This window comes from Charadrius vociferus, unplaced genomic scaffold, assembly GCF_000708025.1.
Source record: "Charadrius vociferus isolate BGI_N301 unplaced genomic scaffold, ASM70802v2 scaffold136, whole genome shotgun sequence".
Lineage (NCBI taxonomy): Eukaryota > Metazoa > Chordata > Aves > Charadriiformes > Charadriidae > Charadrius > Charadrius vociferus.
The window spans coordinates 3,962,669-3,984,372 of record NW_009648960.1 but is presented as its reverse complement, the minus strand read 5'-3'; the positions used below and the strand labels follow the sequence as shown (position 1 = coordinate 3,984,372).

At 42.3% G+C, this 21,704-nt stretch overlaps 1 protein-coding gene across 1 annotated transcript in view; it reads left to right on the top strand.

Moving 5' to 3' along the window:
- The window catches only part of UNC80 (unc-80 homolog (C. elegans)), a 140,700-nt gene that overhangs the window by 11,947 nt on the left and 107,049 nt on the right, over positions 1–21,704 (top strand). Inside the window, 7 exon segments of the mRNA XM_009887601.1 lie at positions 4,877–5,033; positions 7,050–7,348; positions 9,984–10,107; positions 11,899–11,972; positions 12,423–12,562; positions 16,213–16,474; positions 21,435–21,569. Coding sequence (XP_009885903.1) covers positions 4,877–5,033; positions 7,050–7,348; positions 9,984–10,107; positions 11,899–11,972; positions 12,423–12,562; positions 16,213–16,474; positions 21,435–21,569 — 1,191 coding nt within the window.

Below are 21,704 nucleotides of genomic sequence, written 5' to 3'. Positions count from 1 at the left end.
CCCCCCTTCTTGTCTTACACTGTCTAAATGCTCTTGTGGCTCAGTATGGATTTAATGTTCTTCCTTCTCCCCGTTCTGAAGTTGTTCTGTCCTGACACAATGTCATTCCTAATGTACATGAGTCAAAGCTGTAAATAACCTCACAGGAACACATGAAAGTGCTATACAAATCTAATACATTTTTTTGGGTGAGGGTAAGGGACTCAAGGATATATTTTAAATTCTTTTACCCTGGATTGCACTGGGCATGGAAGAACCCAAATGTTTTCTGGAGGATCCTGCAAATTAAAAGTTTACCTCTTTTCTGGTTTTGTTTGGTTTGGTTTGGTTTGTTTGTTTTGGTTTGGTTTTTGTTTGTTTTGTTTTTTTGTCAGTCATCGTTGTTGTTGCTTTACTTGTTTTTGCAGATGAAATAATATGTTTGGTTGTTATGAACGATTAAAGGATAGATATGGAACAAAGGTTAAGAAGAGGCCACCTTTATTTTATTTTGCCAATGGACGTGGTTGCAGAAAACGGAGTTTTTGAACACAGGAATTTTCTGTAAATGAAGTGCTTGGCATCTGTGTTTCATTGCTTCTCAATGTTTGTATTATTACTATGTTTAGAAAACAATGGAGCCTTGTTATTCCTTGTGCTATGAACTCCTAGCTAGATTTATGTTTTAGATCTTTCTAGGAACTCTTCCCTACTCAGAGAACCTTCCCCAGACTGACAATACTGTGTGCCTGCACTGGAAATTCTTTCCAGTCAGTCTGAAGTGACTTTAGCAATAGTCTCTTCTTTCTACCGTGATGCAGCCTGAGCTTTGGAAGAATAGGGCAGTAAGGTTCCTTCCAAGGACAGAAGTCCGGTGCAAGAAGCATTAATAGTTTCTCTGTGTCTCTGCCAGTGTCCTTCTGTACATGCACTAGGCTAAGCACCGGGCCCTGCTCTCCTAGCTTGCTGCTTTTGTTTTCCTCAAGTGAGATTCTCTAGTGCTGCTTCCCTGGAGGAGATCTGCAGCTCATCTGGTGCTCCTGAGAGGGTGGAAGCTGAGCTTCCAAGTTCCTGGCTGCCTAGCTGGGGCTAGGGGCCTGGCTGAGCCCTTGCTGCCTTATGCAGTTCGCTGCAGGTACAGCTCCCCAGGGGGAGCAGGGGGAGTTCATGAGACTCGAGCAAAGCTGTATAGGAAACCATGGCAAAGCCCAGGCAGAATCTGCTCTGTCCTGTACTGCTTGTCTCGGCTTCTTCAGGCAGCTACCTCTTCCCGTTCTGGCAGCAAAGTGACCGGGGTGACCCTGGTCACAAGGTATTTAACAGCCCCTTTAGTTGTTGGGGGAGAAGACGGTAAAAGGAGAACAGCAGCAGTGGGAAGGCAGCCAGACAGGACTGACCGCCACTCCCTGTGAAAACAGATGGCATCACCAGGCTAAAAGGAAAAATGCTTTTGGAAGTGGCCCTGAGGGAGCTGAACACACACACAGAGCACTGCTGAAAGGGGCTGCCCTTTCTCCAGCCAAGGAGTAGCACTGACTTTCCTCACTACCACCTTGGCAGATGTTCTTTATCCTCCTTTGGCATGTGAGGTGTTGCAGGCGCGGACAAGCCTGCTGTAAGTAGGTAACTGTTTTCTTAGTCAAGCAGCGGCCCTGAGGCTGCAGCTCCAGACATATCCATAGCACAACAATATCTTTCTTCTGAGTGACTTACAGGGAGCTTACTTCAGACATTTTCATTCAGCCTTCTCATTGAAGCATGTAACTCCTCTCAGCTGTAGCAGCAGTTACTTAGTTCATGTGGGGTGAAAATTAGGCCTTTCATCTTAATGTCTGTATATTCTCTGTAGCAGGTCCTGAAAGTTGGAGTAGAGCCATAGCTAACCCAGGGCCTTGCATCTTGGATGTCTGGTGTAGGCAGAGGCTGCTGTGAGCTGGACCTTTATGTAGAACTCCAGGCAAATCCCACAGGGACACTTGTCCCAAGCACTGCGTGTTCTTGTTGGGCTGCTTGTGGCAGTTATCGGTGTGGGGATTTATGCCAACTAGGTCCTGTGCTGACAGTACATGCACAGTGGCAACTGTGTACCAGCCAGTGCCCATAGCACACAGGGACTCTCAGTGGTTTCCGTATAATAGCCTTTGAGTTAGCTTTTTTTCTGGCAACATACAGTACTTCTATCTCAGATGCTTGTGATCACATATGCTGTTCTAGAAGCTAATCTTTCATTGTGGTACAGAAATATATTTAGCTTTCTGCTCAGGCCAGCAAAGAACAGAGAAATCTGGTGGCTAACCATGTAGGAAAGCTTCATGTGGCTCAGGAACCCAAAATGTTGAGGTGAATACAAGCCTAATTTAAAGACAGGATTGCAGACTTCTTGGCTTCCTCTTGAGTTTCTGAAGTGTGCAGAATGTGGGTCAGAGCTTCCAGAAGGCAGTTGGAGGACTTTCTCCCTGATGCCATTGAAGTACCCTTGAATGGAAAGCCAGAGAGCAGCAATGTGTCTCTCGTCACGCTTCAGAATAGTGTTGCCGCTCACGGTGATTTTTTTTCCTCCCCTTGCTCTGCAAACTGAATACCTTTGTCACTGTACTAAAGCATGAGCTTATGGTTTAACTTTTCTGCTGGAGGTGGGAAAAAAATTTCTTTCAATAAGCCTAGGTCAGCGCTGGTTCTGGTGCTTGCCAGGCCTTTCAGTGAGCTAATTCAGCTCGCTAACCTGGTAGAAACTACTTGCCTCTATGCTGAGCTTCATTTTGGCTTGTGTAGAGGCTTGACTTGACTGAATGAAGGCTTCAGAGCTGATGCATGAGTAGAGGTGGGAGCATGTCGCTGGAGCACAGATAAGAAGTGGCACCCTGTCCCCTTTTAACAAAAATAAATAAAATCTCATGTTTTTCACTAGCTTAGGCTTTATGTTATTTGTAACCATGAGTTAACCCTGAACCTTTTGTCTTGGTTCTGGGGATACCTTGCTTCTTTGTTCCTCCCTTTTGTTAGGTAACCTTGTCTGGGACAGTTGTTCTAGACCTCAGTTGTCTTTATCCTAATGTGCTCTCCACTTCTACCTTCACCCCCCTCCCCTGCATTCATGAACTGATAGGAATGAACGGCAGGAGACTGTTTCCGTAAGAGTGACTTGGGCATCTTTTCCATGGTAGACATGTTATCTCATCCTGGTGCTAAGACATACACATTGCTAACAACCTAATCCATGGCCCATTATTTTTTGCTAGTCCCCAGGAAGCCGGCCGTCTTGTCCACATATTACAATTAATGCCCTCCAGTTTCAGCCACTGCTCCATAAAGAAAATCTGTTGACTTTTCTGACTAGGACCTGGGGTTTCTAGTAGGTGGGCAGCATGACTATCTCCAGACTTATATTTGTTGGCAGCTCTGATGTTTTTTGTTGGTATTTCCTCAGGTTCAATTTGTGTTGCTACTGGCTTAGTCCTTTATAAGCGCACTCAGTTCTGAATACCCCCCAAATATATTTGTGTAAATCATACAGTCCAACTCCCCTTCTTTTAGTCTGTCTATGACTGGTGTTATTGCGGAGTTTCTGGTTTAGGTTGTAAGTACAGATAAATGTGCGTTTCTCTGCCTCCGTGCTGGCCAGAGCAGAGCTGTTATGGGGATGCTGTAAAACCACGATGGTGCGGCACTATCCTTGCACTAGGGCATCCTGCTCTCAACAGAGGAGCTCATGACTGCCCACACTGGCAGACGTGGCCACCACCTGAGAGAACAAATGTGCACAGCTGCAGGAGTATGCAGAAGAGTGCACATTACCACTGGTTAGCATGCCACGCGTAAGAGTGGCTGGTCATTTAGGAGACCTAGGTTATGACTGCTGCCTTTTTTGCTTTTCTTCTTCAGAATTAAATCTATTCATATTACACCCCACCCCCCCCACCCCCCACCCCCAATTTTACAGGAAAAATCGGTATGACTAATGTTGAAGGATAAGCTTTATGAATCTGGAGTGAGGGCATTCGAAGCATCCGTTAGGTCATGAATGCCAACAGTTACTTGTTTGCCCAGAGCCTGATAAAATTGGTGAAACAGCATGTGAACAAATAGGTAGCCAGGGGGTTAAGCTGGTATATGGCAAGGACATGCATTGTCAGTAACGTATTTTTTCACTTTAGAAACTTCAGTGAAGGAATCTAACTGCTTTTGTGACCTATAATGAGATCTTTGTATATGGTCAGAGGAAGAACTTATTGAAATGGTTGGAGCAACTAGCAAAAAGGAACTTCCTTAGGGATTTCAAAGGCAGATAGTCTTATTTTGTGTTTCTTGAGGTGGAAATAATGAACTTGCTGCAGCCATCAGCTCTTTTAAGTGTTCACAAAACCATTACATCATGGCTCGACAAAAAATTTTCTATACGGATTATTTTCTGTGGCAGGGTGTAAAAATATTTCCTAAGGCCTGTATACCTTTAATGGGTTGCCCTTTGTGTTACACTGAACTGAAAGAGCATGTGTGTCTGAGAAGAATATACAGCACTCAGCTCCACATGTACAGGCTTCGTTAGCTCCTGTGACTTCCAACAGGATTATTGGCGTGCCAGATTAATACCCAGCACAACTGTAAGTCTGGCTTCATGTCAGCACTTACTAATATACACATGATACTCGCTTTAATTTTTTTTTTTATTACAGAATATATCTTGAGTGGCCCATTCATTTCCTAGCCAAGTATGTCCATGTGTCTGGTGAGCTTTAGCTACAGTCTGTGTCTTTCAGGAAAAATACTATAAGATGTGATTTAGTTCTATAATGAAAACTTGCAGATTATGGTTTTTAAAAGAGAATGTTGTATGTACTAGAAGGTATGTGCAGAAAGAGATATACAGTGTCTTTTTTTCCTTTGTTCTTACTTCTAGTCTTTTGAAAGGGTTTTAGTAGAGAACAAACTGCATGGCCTTTCTCCAGCTCTCTCTGAAGCCATCCAGAGCATTTCTCGCTGGGAACTTGTCCAAGCTGCGCTCCCGCATGTGCTGCACTGCACTGCAACATTGCTCTCCAACCGAAACAAGCTAGGTTAGTACTCGTGTGAGTTTGTTTTTCCTTTACTGAAGTTATCAGTCAAAATATGACAAATTGATGCTCAGGGTGCCAACGTATTCTAAATCCTAGAATCCCAGTTAGTTCATGCTGTGGATTGACGTTCTTGATCTGTTCTCATTTATAGCAGGGTAACCTGTGAAAGCTTTTCCAGTGAAGCTAATCATCTGATGAGCTGAAGAGTCAAAGTAGCTCAATAATATTTTGCTAGTTATTTTCCAGAGGTAATAGAACTAGCTTCAGCAAAAGCCTCACTACCCAGCAAGCATGGGTTCCTTGAAGGAATACATATTTCTTGCAAGTCATGCTGCAGTGGCCAATTGCAGCGGGTACTTTTAATATCTTCAGTTCTTTTTTTTTATTATTATTTTTCCTTCTTTTTGTTTTTATTCAGACCAATGCATTTGAGTCTCAGCAGATAAGTCAATCAGATAATAAGGATAGGGCCAGGTCCCCCACAACATCCTTCTCTCTAAATTGGAGACATATGGGTTTGATGGATGGACTGGTCAGTGGATAAAGAATTGATTGGATGGTGACATCCAGAGGGTAATGGTCGACAGCTCAATGTCCAGATGGAGATTGCTGACATGTGCTGTCCCTCAGGGGTCCGTATTGGGACCAGTACTGTTCAATATCTTCATCAATGACATAAACAGTGGGATCGAGTGCATGCTCAGCAAGTTTGCAGACAACGCCAACCTGAGTGGGGTGGTTGACATGTCTGAGGGACAGGCATGTCACGCATCCAGAGGGACCTGGACAAACTTGAGAAGTGGGTCCATGTGAACCCCATGATGTTCAACAAGGTCAAGTGCAGGGTTCTGCACCTGGGTTGGGGCAATGCCCAGTATCAGTATAGGCTGGGGGATGAAGGGATGGAGAGCAGCCCGGAGGATAAGGACTTGGGGGTACTGGTGAATGAAAAGCTGGACATAAATAAGCCAGCAATGTGTGTCTGCAGCCCTGGAGGCCAACCATATCCTGGCCAGCAGGTTGAGGGAGGTGATTCTGCCCCTCTGCTCTGCTCTGGTAAGACTCCACCTGAGTACTGTGTCCAGCTCTTGAGTCCTCGGCACAGGAAAGATGTGGACCTATTGGAACGAATCCAGAGAAGGGCCACAAAAATGATCAGAGGGCTGGAGCACCTCTCCTATGAAGACAGGCTGAGAGAGATGTGGTTATTCAGCCTGAACAAGAGAAGGCTCCAGGGACACCTCATTGTACCCTTTCGGTACTTTTGGGGGACTTATAAGAAAGATGGGGCCAAACTTTTTTGCAGGGCCTGTTGCGATAGGATAAGGGGTAGTGGTTTTAAACTAAAAGAGGGTAGATTTAGACTAGATATAAGAAGGAAATTTTTGCAATGAAGGTGGTGAAACACTGGAACAGGTTGCCCAGAGATGTGGTAGATGACCCATCCCTGGAAACAGGTTGGACGAGGGTCTGAGCAACCTGGTCTAGTTGAAGATGTCTTTGCTCATTGCAGGGGAGGTTAGACTAGATGACCTTTACAGGTCCCTTCAAACCCAAATTATTCTATTATTCTATTCTAACAAAGATTCAAGGTACAAATCTAACTTACTTTACTAGTCTTTTACTGATTTAAGCAGGAATTTGCTTCATGAGACATGCCAATAGGAGACACAGCTTGAGTGCCTCGCAGTGCTCGCTTGCATTTTGTCTTGTTCAACAGAGTCAAACAGACAAGACTGTCAAGCTGGCATCTTTTAGGAGCACTCTATGTCCATGCATTCCATTGCCCTGCAACTAACGTTTCAGGGACTGAACTGCAAATGCTATGAACTAAACGGAGACTTGTGAATTAGGAGGTTTCAAACACAATGAAACAGAATGCTGAAATTTTAATGGTGGAATTTTAATTTTCAAATGCTTGAAGTTGGATGCCCAGTTTCCTGTGCAGCTCTGAAAGTCTCAACAGTACCATTAATGGAAACCCTGTGAGATACTGTGATGCATTTCTCCGTCCAGGACATCAGGATAAGCTTGGAGTAGCTGAAACAAAGCTTCTTCACACTCTTCACTGGATGCTGCTGGAGGCCCCTCAGGACTGCAGCAATGACCGATTTGGAGGAGACAGAGGCTCTAGCTGGGGAGGGAGCAGTAGCGCCTTTATCCACCAGGCTGAAAACCAGGGATCACCAGGACATCCCCGGCCCAGCGCCACGAATGACGAGGAGGAGAATAACAGAAGGAAGTTCTTTCAGAACTCCATGGCCACAGTGGAGCTCTTTGTGTTCCTCTTTGCTCCCCTTGTCCACAGGATCAAAGTAAGTAGCAGACTGGTGGGGTACTTGTGTGGAGACACCTCTGAGCAGGAAAAGAATGGTTCTGCCTTTGTGATTGTTAATTAATTCAGCCTACAGTGCACACTAGGTGACCACTGGAGATGTTTTAACAAGCTGTCAGAATAGCACTGCCATTAGGAAGAAATACTTCCAGTGCATGAACAATCACTACAGCATAAGGCAGACACAAAGTCAAATAAATCTGAAGTGAGCCATTTTCAGCTCTTGGGAATGTCAAAGATCTGTGGCTCTTGTGAAGTCTTTGGGACTCTGGAACCCGCAGAAAGGATTGTGCGCTTTAGCTTGCTCCAGTGATTCTCAACCATTGCTCAGAAGGTCCTTGCTAGCTTATCAGGGATTCCACTGTGGGGGTGCCACTGGGATTTGTTGTTGTCATTACTAATCATCTTGATGCTAATTACCAGGAATGCATGATAGTGTTATAAGCATGGCAGTGGCAAAGGCAATTGAGCATTCCTTTGTCCTGAAGTTGGAAGCAGGCTGCAGGCTTCCTGTCTGCCACAGTCCCTCCGTTGGTTTTATGCTGAGTGAATCAGCTTTGCAGAGTGGTGCGATGAGAAAACATTTTCTGCATGCTCTGGCTCTTTAGTCGCTCTGGAGGGCTGTTGTTTAGCCTCTACATTTCCAGCTAGGCCTCAGATGAGAAACTGGCTCAGGAGAGTAGGTGCTTGGACGAGGGTCTGAGCAACCTGGTCTAGTTCATAAAGTCATAAAGTGGTAGAGGCTGTTATCTGTTCTAATCCAGCCTTGTATGCTGTAACAGCTGAAGAAAATAAGAAAGTACAGGAGACAAAGGATAAACTTTTGGTTAAGGCAGGTGAAAGTATGTCTGGAGAGCTAGTTTCTTTCCCTACTTCTGCTGCTGAGTTCCTGTACAGTATTGCTCAATTTATTTAGCCCAATTTTTTCATAATTGTTTACTAGTTCCACATTTTCTCTGTAAGCTACTGGGACATGACAGGAAGAAATGCTGAATTCTTCCCAGTGCTACACACAGAAATGTGGGCTGCTGTTTGAATAAATGAAATGAAACTGGAGGTAGACCCTGGCTATTAGAGATTAGGTTTCCAATTTTTTTTAAATTATTAATCTTTCTGGGATGCAGTTTCCCATTTACAAGATGGGGTTAATAGCAATATCTCAGGTTTACCTTGAAAATCTCTGAGATCTCTGGGATACTGCAGTGATGAACATTGAAAAGCTCATGAAAACATGCATGTTTCTGTCACCAAAGCAAAGCTCAAAAAAGGTGAGGTAAATGAGGCATGTAACTGGCTCACTAAGTCAGCATTGTCCCCTCTGTTTCACAGAGGTAGAGGTCTCAGGGGAAGAATACAATCTGATCAGATAACTGAGGTAATGTGTGTGCTCAAGGAAGATGATACATGTTTGCACAGGCAGACCTAAATGATGGAATTCCTAACTTCTCAGAGGATTTGCTTATTTAGCAATGTGTCTTTAAATGAGGCTTTTGAGGGGGTGAGGGGGATGCATGTAATCCTATAACAAGAACTGTCGGTAAAATTGTTGGCATGTCACCAAAAGCAAGCAGTGCAAAGTAAAAATGCAACACATTTTACTGCTACCAGTTCCAAAAGCCTTTCAAGGTGCTCTTTAGTAAAAACAGTAAATTAAAAACAAGCTTAGTTCATAACAAGGTTTGTGAGCTCACTATGATGAGATGGCACTAATGAAGAGTAGGGAATAGAAGGGCTGGAGAGCTACAGGCATTCAGCTCCTGTTCTGTCTGCATCATCAGTTTCAACCACTGAGGCATGTGGAGCTATGTCAACAGGAGACAGTGGTGCAGCTATAATTATGCTGCCAAAACTGCTACTACCGTGTTTGTTTGCCTGATGGAGATAGCTGGACTATACCAACATCAGTGTCTCCTAATATAGATCTGACCTCAGGTCAAGTAAGTACATACCCACACCTTGATCCTGCTAAGATTTACTTGTGTACTAATTTACATGCTTTTAGCTACTTGCATATGTAAAACAGTGATGGCACAAGTGTAAGTAGTACCAAGGTCTCCGTATTGACATAGCTCAGGTACTAACAGTGCTAGTAATAACAATAACATTATTGTATACTGCTATTTCATAGTAATTTGTTACATTTAATGTTTCCTCAATTTCTAAGTAATGTTTTAATATTTAGTATTCTTATTCTTTTAGGGCAAGAAGTTCAAGTCTAAGAGTGCAAATCCTAGGGTTGAGATTGAATACTAAATATCAAGTGGTTGTATATGATCAGAAGGGATGCTTTCTGACACAGGAATCGCCTTTTCATTTACAGCTTAATGTCCTGGAAAAAATGGTGTTCATTAACTAGTATAGAAATTACATTTGGAAAGAGCCTCTTGTACATATTTATATTGAGATTTCCTTATTATTTTTAATAGCTATACTTCAAATGTACTAATGTCTGCAGAGTAGCATCAGTGGCCCTTGAGTTAGCATATACTGACCACAGAACTGCACGTGATATCACTCATTTCTTGTAAGATCTGTGCATAAAAGAAATGGCAATCCTTTTAGATTGGAAACAACACTCTTAGCTTGTATGATACAACGTCTGTTTGTCTTTCTAGGAGTCTGACCTGACATTTCGGTTGGCTAGTGGCCTTGTTATTTGGCAGCCTATGTGGGAACACAGGCAGCCTGAAGTTTCTGCCTTCAACGCCCTTGTAAAACCAATTAGGAACATCGTTACAGGTCTGTGATTTTGCTGTGGTAATGTAGCTCCTGTGAGCTGGGAAACCTTTCCTTTGTTTATCTGATGCTGCCTTATGTTCTGTAGCCATCATATTTGAAGGAATATGTTAATCTTGCAGGAAGTAGTCAGACCTTTGAGAGTCTTAAACTACTCAGCTGTTTCCCCTCAGAGTCAACTGACATTTGCATAATAATTAAATAGGAGATGAGAAAGAAAGCAGAAATAGGAAATGAGAAACTCTTCAGTAGAGTTATCATTTCCTGTCAGCCTCATATCTCTGTTTCACCGTATCTTCCTTAGTGGCTAAGAAGGGTAAAGGCAGTATTTAGCAGCAGCCTGGCACGGGTGGGGAAGGCCTTCCCAGACTTGCACTGGACAGTGTGGGTTCTCCTCTGTATCTAAAATTTGAATTTCACCATGTTATGAAATTAAACAAAGTAGTTTCAAGAGGCTCCAAAGAAGGCTTAGGTTGTGAATTTGCTTTTGCATACTGGAAGGGGTTGTTCCTGCTTTGTACTGCATCCATAAAGAAGCTGGAGTTGGGTGCTTAGGCTTCCAAGCCTTTGTGTCTGGCCTAATTCTAAAAAACCTTTTTTACTTTTATGTTTTAGACAATAGTTTTGCATAATTGCTACAAGGTAGTGAGTTGAAAGTGTGCTGGGTATATCACTGTAGCGTTGCTTGCTCATTCTCAAAAGCACAGAACTCTAATTTTCACAGTAGTGAAAACGTAGTTTGCTAAATCAGATTTTTCTGATGACAAGTCATTTTGGATGTCATATTTTGTTCTGAAGGCTTTGTAGGCCTCTGGGACAGTCCAGAATTGAAAAGATTCAAGTCTTTCAAATTATTTAAGACCATATTTGACATCTAGCTCTTCTTCTTCTGCTTCAACTTCTGGAATTAAAAAATAGGATTTCAGGCCTGGAACTAACAAAAGGAATTAGTCCTAAGTGTTCTTTGACTATTGGAATTTTTTCCATAGGTCTGGAGTGTGGTCAGAAAATCCCTAAAGAATAACTTCAGGAGTAAAGTCTGAAATGAAAATACTCTGTTATGTTTTGAAAATGTTTTCAGCGTAATGAAAATAGAAATTGGAATGAGGTTCTCTATATTGGGAAAGATTCTGCTATCTTAGCATTGTTGTCTCAAACTGGGACAAAAAAAGTTAAATTTACTTAAATTTTCCTTTGAACAGCAAATTAAAAAAACATACTGAAGAAGCTTTGCAATGTTTTGTTTGGAGTCAGTCTGACACTAAGTCACATCTGAACACCTTGCAACGTGACAGGATTTCAAGAATTGTGATCCTAGTCGTTGTGATGCCCTTGCTCTTCTACAGTATTGCTGATTAAACTTTCTGTATGACATTTGTGCGTTTCCTGTGATGAAGGCATTTGTCAAATTGGAAATCATAATACATTCTGAGAGATGTAACCTAGAAAAGGAGCTGAATATATGTGAAAATAGGAGGAAGAAGAGCTCCAAAATAGAAGGCACTAGTATACACAGGAAAACACAATTTGATGCCAAATGGAATTAAGATAAAATTTATACTCAAATTTGATCTTAAAGAAATAGAGAGTTTCAATAGACAATGTTGTTGACAACACAATTGAAAGAATCATACAAAAAATAATTTCTTTTTATGGCTGTGGCTAATGCCTAGGAAGTCTGCAGGAAAGAGATGCTGCTTTGGGTTTGGTTTTGGTTTCCGGTTTATCCTTTTATGGTACATTTTACTATTAGAGATGGTTTCCAAAATATCCTCCTTTGACTTCTTTTCTCAGCTAAGAGAAGTTCTCCCACCAACAATCAGAGCGTGACTTGTGAATCCCCTAATCTGGACAGTGGACATACTGAGGTGAGTTCTGTGCCAAGGTTAGACAAGCTGGAATAAGGAGCTGAGGGAGGGGGGAAATTATTATTGAAACAGCACTTGCATTTACCACCCTGAAGTATTCCATCTCCAGAAATTACAGTTCTTCATGTTATTCCGAAGGCTCCGAACCTTGTTTGCAGTGGAACCAAAAGGTATTGAGTATAGTTGTCAGGATGTCCTTGGCCTTATCCTATCTTACAGAACAGAAGCCTGATCTTACGTATTTTCTGGGGCAAGAGCCCTGGTTTACCCTTTGCCTGTACAATGCCTAGTACTAAGTAGCCCCAGGCTTGAGCAGTTGCTCGATGGTATTACCATGGTATTATGGTATAAGTAATAGTCATGTCTAAGCACAAATTGCAGTAAGAAAACTAATATGGGAGAGATCAATATGTTTATATACCTATTTCATTTTATTAAAACTATCCAAAGGGACTACAGGTGGTCTGTGAGACAAGCCAGCCAGATTCTGTACCTCCAAAGACCACTGTTTCAGCATGTCATCGTGGAAATTCCTTGGATGGAAGCGTATCCTCCCAAACCTCCCAGGAGAGAGGTACCACACATCCCAGGTACAAACCCCTTCAGCAAAAACTTAGTCTGGTGTGACTCAATAGCGGAGATCACAGAAGTCCTTTATCTTGAATCTGCTGTTGTCCGTACGTGCTAAGGGTGCTGGATGTTTATCTCAAACTCTTAATTCGACAAATCTCAGTTCTGGGTGATGAACAAGGTGGTGATACTTGATATTCAATGCCACTTTCATTGGAGAAATCTCTAGCTGGCATGTTGGGACAGTTTCTTTGGTCTTTTCTAATTTGTTGGTTGCTTATAATTACAGACACTAACAAATAACCTGCAGGTTCAGCCCTCCTCAGGCAGCTAGTATCTTTTCTGGCTTCCTTCTAATCAAATTTTCTTCTTCGTTTGGTAATGCCATAAAGTAAATGAGGCTGATGAGTGTTTTCAGGGGGTGGAGAGCAAGAGAAGCCTAGCTATGTTTTTAGGTCTCTATGGATTTAGAAGTGTCACTTAAACTCCTCCTGAAAACTTTGGTCCTGTTGCTTATCTCTTTTGGGAAATGTCATATCCAAAACACTGCAGTGTTTTAAGAAATTGCTTCACTACAGAGACAGAAGAAATGTGGGATGGAGCGGGTTTCTGCATACAATCTAGGAACGGCTCTGATTTCTGAAGAAGGGGTTTGATGTACCCTTTCACTGGTGGAAAGGGCAAAACTATTCTCTAGGGTTCTGATCCCATCAGGAGGCTTCCCTCAGGATTTTGTATCAAGCCTGCTTCAGTTCTGGGTCTTTATTTAATTTGTATTAATGTGAGCCAGTAAAACTGAAGTTGGGGACAGAACTGCCTTTCTATGTGTGAACACTACTGCTCAGAGAGTGCACAGCCATAAAAAAAAATAAGCAGCCTTTTAAGAAGACAGCATCAGGTGATCAATTTGTCAAGCTGGGTCTGGTGGTTGCTATGGGGATGAAGCTTCAGACAGGCTTTGAAGAGAGCATCATTATGTCTCCTCATTTGCAGGACTCATTGATCAGTTAAAACTGTACCGGGAGCTTCGGTTGCCAAGCAACAGACAACTGGGGAACAAATGTTGTTTACTCTACTTAACCAACAGCCGCAGTATTCCTTTGTCCTTGGGCCGGGGTGGAAGGAAGGCTGCCTTTGCCCTCTCCCCGCAGTCACAGGCAACTAAGAGCTGATTATACGAACAGTGGGTTGCCTTCTAAATGAAGCACAGAGTTTAATTTCTGGTTCTTCAGACACTTCTTGAGCAAAGGGCTTGTTCCTGTGATCCTGGCTAATTATCCTTGCCCCACTCAGTGAAATTCTCCGTTTACAGATGATACAGTTTAACACTGAAGCAAATAAAGGCACAGCCCTTTCTCCAGCTGCTGTCTTGAACACACTGCCAGGGAAATAGCCTTCGCAGGAAGGACTTTAATGCCAAATATTTCATACCGAGAACATGCCTTGCTGAAAGCTGTGTTGCGCCTCGGGTTTGCCTATGCCGCATACAGGGGAGCATGAAAGACTCTTTAGACTCAGACACTGATCTGGGTCCTGCAAAGTGACCAGGAAGTAATGCGCCATCCTTTACAATTGCTACTGAGGTGATGGGCTCTATTTCCCTTGCTGGGATGCTTTGAATATCCCAGATATCCTTATGTTTTTTTAAAGGCTGCATCTATGTGACACAATCTTGACTGCGACAAAAGCAGCCTTCACATCAGGTTTATGGGGAAAACTTTATAGCATATTGCTTTTTATTATAATATTCTCCCTCCTAATTCAGTTTTTCAGGTTTTTATAACAGTTTATTTTAAAGTCATCAAACTTGTAACATTTTTACCTTGAGTACAGCACTAGGGGAGAGGATTTGAATCTATAGGTTGCATACAGTGACATATGCTGACACAGACAGGCTGGTCTGCGGTCGCCAAGTGCCTTCATCATTGGCCTGTGGGACTGGCAGCAAACCAGCTCCTGCAGGTTTGAGTTCTAGATGCACACATTGCTCCAAGCCCAGCCTTGCCACCTGCCCCCCATTTCCACATGTGTAATATGGAGCGGGGTTCATGTCATTCCAAGTGGTGTCAACGTTCATTGCCCACTTCTTTCTCCTATATCTGCCTTGGATGCACAGGGCAGCTTTGTGGCACTGGGCAGCGATCCAGCAAAGCACTTCAAGCACTTAGGGGTTCCACTGGGCAGTATTGCCGCTTGTTCCCTAATGCTTTGCTGGACCGTGGCCTTAAATACCTCTGTTCAGAATGTGGTGGTAGCCAGCTGGAGATGGGGGTGTCCTGCCAATGCTGTTTGCAGGTTGTTTAGCAGAATTGATAATATAAATGTTTTTTTTTTTTAAATAAACATTTGATGTTCGACGACAACAAATATTTGTTGTTTGGTGATTCCCAAATGCCTGAGAATACAATTCAGTGCTGTTGATTTTTATAGAATCCAAAATCATAGAAGTACTCAGTTCATGGAGGTGGGTTTCTAAGACACTGAGCAGAAACGTTCAAATTGTGTACTTCCGCAGGCAAAACCCCCAGATCTCCAGAGTTCCTGACCCACCCCCAGCATTTCACACCTTCTTTTGCCATGTGATTCTCATTCCTCTCACTGCTCCTTTTCTGACAGATTGTCTCCTAACAGCTAGTGAATGTACAAGAGGGTAGATCAGACCAGTTGTACTCGGCTGGGAGAGAAGTGGTGTAAAAAACAAATAATAAAAAAGTTGGGGCATTTTATTGCAATAAGGTTGGCTCTGAAAACAGATATGATCCCTTTGAAATCTGAAATCTCTGGAGTTGCATTTCTGAGGCTTATTACAGACACCTTGCTTTTGCATGCACTAATACTTAGGAAATCCCATACTAAAACCCATCAGGAAATGACACCACCTGAAAGGCAAGAAAATCATAATGAAGGCTAAAAATGGTCCTTTTCTCTGTTACACCTTGGCAAAGAGTGTCCATAACAGTAACTTTTACTTGTATAAGAATCAATTTAATTGGCTTAAAGGGTTAACTAACTTAGCTGTCCTGCCTGCTCCTTCTTAAGTAAGGCCTGTTGTGTACAAATGTGAACCATTCCTAAATACCTATTACTAGTATCTGAACAGCAGATGCTCAAGGGTTGTCTGTTTCCAGCTGAACTAATTATTCAGTTAGTGCAGGTGCTGGAATCTTATCTTCAGACCACAGCTTAGGAAAGCAACCCTATCCAAGACAACACTTAACAAAGCATGTACTTGAGTCCTCTAGGGAGGTGAAAGTTAAATATCCACTTACGTGTCTTCAGTAATGCTTTTCTCAGTCAGGGCCCTAGTCCCAAAGGGTCAGTGTCAAATGTCCCTGCAAGCTCAAGCAGGCACAGCTGTGTGCACATCCTGGTGATTTCTGCAGGTGGCAGGAGAATGAGAATGGCTTACAGCTCGTGAGGAGTGGCTAAATTTTAGGCCTCTTAGTAGAGCTCTTGGGTATTTTGGGGTGGACCAGCATGTATGCTAGGACAGAACTGGTTTCCAGGTATCAAAGAAAACCTTATGGTATCAAGAGTGATCCCTTAAGAAGAGTTGAACATATAAACTTGACAGAACATCATTGACTGGTTCTTTATTCAGAGAGCTGAGTATCTAAGAAGGGCTAAGGAGCCTGACAACTAACATTTCTACTCCTGCTTTTTGAAACAGGGTGTCTTTGGTGATCCCACCGTGCCAGAAGTCTCGCTATGCCACATACTTTGATGTGGCGGTGCTGCGCTGCCTGCTGCAGCCACATTGGTCTGAGGAGGGCACACAGTGGTCACTAATGTACTACCTGCAGAGGCTGAGGCATATGCTACAGGAAAAGCCAGAGAAACCACCTGAGCCAGAGATCACCCCTTTACCAAGACCTCGCAGCAGCTCCATGGTGGCTGCTGCACCCTCTCTGGTGAATACCCACAAAACTCAGGTAAGCAGTTGCCATCAGTAAGAAAACAATACCTGTTGTGGTGATGCTGGGAAGTGATGGCTGTACAACTAGTGAAAAGCACAGCTTTGGCGTTGGTTAAACTGCCCGGAGGTCAGACACGTGCATCAATTCAGAAAGAGACCCTGAGAACGATGAGGGTTTTGGACGCAGAATCTGATGCAGAGAGCCAGACCTGGTGACTGCTGAAAGCTTGAGGATTGATTTAGGATAATTAATCTAGGGTGAACTGTGATAACATTATTTTTTAATGTGAGAACATACTAATGTAGTTGTCAGAGGAAATCAAACTGCTTTTGTGTTACGGTGTAATGCTCAGGACTCACTTAGCTTCTTTGGTGTAACCCCTCAAAAGAGGAAAGGAATTGCACTTGGTACAGCACTGCACACTCCAGGCAAACACTTGGTTTAAAATGTTGGAGCAGATTTTGCAAACAGAGGCAGTGAGCAAAAGCCCTCCATGTTGTTACTTCTTCTCCTGCTGTTATTCTTACTGCATAACTTTTACCTTTCTATTTGCCAACAAAACCTCAGTAGACAAACTGTCCTAATAGACGCCAAGATTTGCTCCCTGTTTTGCTGGAAAAGGAACCCCAGATTCCTGACCTTGGTGCAGTAAATATCTTTGTGTTAGAGCTTAAATGTTTTTTCTTTTGGGTAGCTCACTGTTTTTCCCAGGATAAAAAGGGCATGCTGCTGCAGTTTCAGTTAATCTCCTTGATTTGTGCTACTTTTAGGCTGTGCACTCTTCTCCTGTCATGTGGGCTTTTAACAGCAAATTCTGATTTACTAAGTTGATGGAACTGCCTAACAAAATTTAATACAGGTTCTATTTTTGCAATCCAATTTTATGACACACCTCAAGTAAAAGGCTCTATCTTCTATTAATGTTGCTGTCAAATGGCTTTTTTGAGTCAGAACCCTCAGAATATTTGGTGGTTTTTTTTCTTAAAATCCTTGCTTTCAGTATTGTAGAGCTCTGGCAGTCTTTAACCTGTTATTTTATAAGGGAGAAAGGTGAAATATCTTCTCTCCTGTACAGTCCAGATGCTGATAAGCCAGAAGACAAACATAAACAATGGAAATATTAGTACTGTTATTTTTAAATCTCAGGATTTTATAGCCATTCTTATGATTTTTATGAGGGCTGGTGGTTACTTGTGGGTGTTAAGAGCTCAGCAGCAGTAGTATTGTTTAAACTGTGTTATACTTAATGTCATTTCTATAAAATGTTGCCTGTTTCATCCCCGTAAAAGCTTAACATATTTCCATAAAGGCCAGGTGATATGAATTACTATTCAGTCTTAATCTACCTTTGCATGGGGATTTTATAGGATTGCTGTGCATGAACAGAAAATCCTCCTTAATATCATCTCCTGGAGGGAGAATTGGAAGATATTGCTGTTGATGTGGTTCACTGTTTCCATGCATATACTGTCCCTTTGTCTTTGCTCATAACAATCTGGTTATTTCGCACGTTAACAAGTTTAGCTACTAATGCGACAGGGAGTACAGTCAGTGGTTCTCAGTACAGCGGCAGTGAGAACAGAGTTGTCCTCTATAGACACTTTTGCACTAGTATTGTGCTGGTTCTTCTGTATGCAGTGAAACACTTGTCTCCTTTCACACACTTGGCTGTTTCTTACTTTTCCAGGCTGTTTCTCTTGCAGAAGATTCCTTTGCTCAATTGCACTTCACTAACATTTTTCTGTTAAATCCATTTGGCAATTCCACTGGGTACTTTCTAGCCGTTAATGTGAAGACTCTGTCCAGGGCATTCTTCCCTCTAGGGCTCAGCGTGATTGCTTTTGGTAACCTCTGTGTCAGTCCTGTGTATTTTTACTGTACTTCATCAAATTGGAATCCTGTTTAAAAAGGTTTCCAATTTGTTACGCAGAACAGCTGTGATGGAGGAGGTGAAACCGTCTTCCATGCAGCAAAAGTTTCAGCTCATGCCCCCCTTCTTTACAGCTCTGAGGACTGAAATCTTTGCAATGCACGGACACCTCAGCTCTTGTTCATCCCAGCCAACTGTAGGGACTTAACTGCTGTTCTTATGTTGAGACTCTCATCGCTCAAGGCTCTCAGCTGGTCAGAGGAGAGAATGCCACCTCCAGAGTGCTAAGATTTGTCATTTCTTTATATCAACACAAGGGGTTGTACGCCGAGGCTTCACCAGCTCATCTAACACAGGGATGTGGTTAAAGCCTACTTTTTTGGTCTAGATCTTAAACTCCTAACGCAATGTCATAATTTCAGGTTGATCAATCAGTTCTCAAAGATATCAGCACTCTGTGTTTCACCAGGATAGATTTAAAGAGGCAGGCAGAAACTGATTAAATACAAAACCAGCTGCCTGCAAATCACATCAGGAACCAGTAGATTTTTCTGGTAAATCCACATTCTTTCTATTGTTCGGCAATTTATAAGGGTAACTTCCTGCATCTCCTCAGCAAAACTCTCACACTTCTTCCTGTTGGTTTCTGTGTGCCTGAAGTCACGTTTCAAATATAAGTTTGTTCTAAAGGAGTTGGGATCGAGAGAACGTGAAAAACATCTTCCATGTATTGCCTACTAAACTGCACAGCAAAGTAGAAAAAGATGCAGTGCAGCATGCCAGCACTGCTTGTTGCATAGGAAAAGGGGTACTGGATGGAGTGTGAATAAAATCAATACCAGCTTCCTCTAGAAAGTGACTTAAGTCTAAACGTATTTCAGACCTGGCAACATGTGATAAAGGAAACCTGCATTGCACCTGTATGCAGTGAATTCAGTATAAGGACGGGTATAGGAAATGAAACCTTCAGAGGCTCACAAACCTCTACAGTCTTGCACTAACATTGCAGGGGCAAAGAGCCAAAGCTTAAATTAAGCATAAGACCAATGCAGCTGCAGTGCTCACTGCAATGCTAATACAAAGCCAAGAGTCTCAAGTGTAATATCTTGAGAGCTGAGAGAAGCACTGTATGGCTGGTAGCCATACAGTCATGCAAAAGGAAGGCAACAGAAAACAGAAACAACAAAATCTAGAGTAGCAACCCCAAAACTATTTTGCTTTCTTATCCTCTTTGTGCATAATTACCACATAGCCTACTGCACAGAATAGCCACATTTTTAATCGGTCTCCAGCAGGAGTGCTAGCCTGATTCATTAAAATACATTCTATACCACACTGTACATTTAAGGTAGTTCTGTAATTTGGTTTTCTAGTGCTGTTTGCTTGATACGTTCCCTAAGGTGATTTTTGGAATTGGGAGTGTATTTCTGTGTGTTTGTATGGCTTGTATGATAGTAGGCCCTGATCCTCACTCTGTCTATTTGGTGACCATAAGCCACCTAATAAAACATTGATTTAGTAACTAATGGACAAAGATAATGAATCTCAAATAAATTTATATGATATTTTCCAACCAGAAGAGGCCAGAGAGCTGTAAAAGCTAAGAACCAAGTCATATGAAATAACTTGCTAGCCTTGCTGTTGAAAGCACATCCTGATTTGCTGTCTATTGCATTTTACAGATGACTCCTCCTCAATTTTTAGTCATATATGCAAAATGGTTTAAAAACATACCTTGACTGAATGTGTTTGAAAACAGCTATGAAAAGGACTCATTCTGTTGTATGTCTCCTTCGTTCTTGTGTTGATAAAATTAATAAGAAGGATTCAAGGGTAGTCTTTGATTAGTCTGAAAAGTCTCTGAAGAATGTGCGGTCCTCAGTAGCCCAGTACCAAAACAAGGTACCTGGTACTTAAGACTTCAGCTGCAAAGACTGTCACCAGCTTCTGCTGGACCTTCATATGCATAAAACTGCATACTTGTGTATTACAGAGTGCACTAGCTCTGAAATACACAATCTGGCTAGCCAGAATCTAAACCTCCTATGCCATAGGAGTCTCTTCATCTGTCGTTGGCATATAGCTATCTCCGGATTGAAAGTAAGAAGGTATTTTAACATGACCCAGTTGTTTAGCACAAGCATTCTGATGGGAGAGTGAGGATAAAGAGCATCTGCATTGGAAACAAGCTGATATTTAGGCAAAAGAAAATTATCCTGAGGGAATTTGGTCAGGTCAGCTGCACAAACATCTCATGAAAAGTGGCATCAGATCTTTAATGAGAACAGATGGCCAGGAGCTGAGCTTATGCCACCTTTTGCAGCAAAGCCTTTCTTTACAGTAGGCAGCTGTAATATCTGTGGCTCAGTGCAGAAGGGGAGCAGAGTGCCCTCTACTGAACTGTCAGTAAATTAGTCTCAAGGTTTTCACTGTTGTGGGATATTCTGTGCTATAGCTGTAGGGGCTTTCACAAATATGAACTATGATAAGAACTGTGATGGACAGGTCTTGGAGCACTGTTATGACAAGTGAAGGATGCTTACTGATGCAGAAGTCTCAGGTTTCTTTCATGAGTAAATAAAATCTTTACAAATCAAGTCTCTTGAAGGGACAGTGCTGTTTATTGCAGCTCAGTTCCAAAATACATGTTTAAGGCCATATATTATTAAAGGCATATTCTCTTGGACCTTAAAAGTCTTCAGAAAGGCTAGCCATTGTGATTGCTCATGAATGTAAACCAAGGCCTCCAGATCACCAGATCATACCTGGGATCAGAATCAGCATAGAACAGAATGTGAGTCTTCCATGCCACTAGACCACACCGACAGCAATGCCTGAGGCTTTCTGTGGCAGCACGATGTGCTGTACTTTTTTTCTGTGGTGACGGAAATTTTAGACAAGGTCAGTAATTATGTGAGTTTCTAAATTTTGTTTGTTCGTTCATTTGTTTTTCTTTAAATGTGCAAATAGTGTTTTGCGTAATGAGTTGAAGGTCCTTTTCCTCTACAGTGCTCCTATGACAGCTCTTGGAAGTAGCTCTTTTTTTTTTAAGCTGATTACCCTCTATTTCTCCTTGTGCTTGTCGTCTTCTTTTGGGAACTGCAGGATCTTACAATGAAATGTAATGAGGAAGAAAAATCACTAAGCACAGAGGCATTTTCCAAAGTTTCACTGACCAACTTGCGTAGACCAGCAGTTCCAGATCTCTCCACAGACCTGGGAATGAACATCTTCAAAAAGGTGAGTGTAAGAAAATTGTACTTTAATTTACCTATGATTCAGCATCTCAATGTCCTGCTAAGTAGCAGCTGAAGGTCTGCTTGGGCTATACATTCATGCAATATGCGAGATTGACATCTCTCTTCATTCATCTCT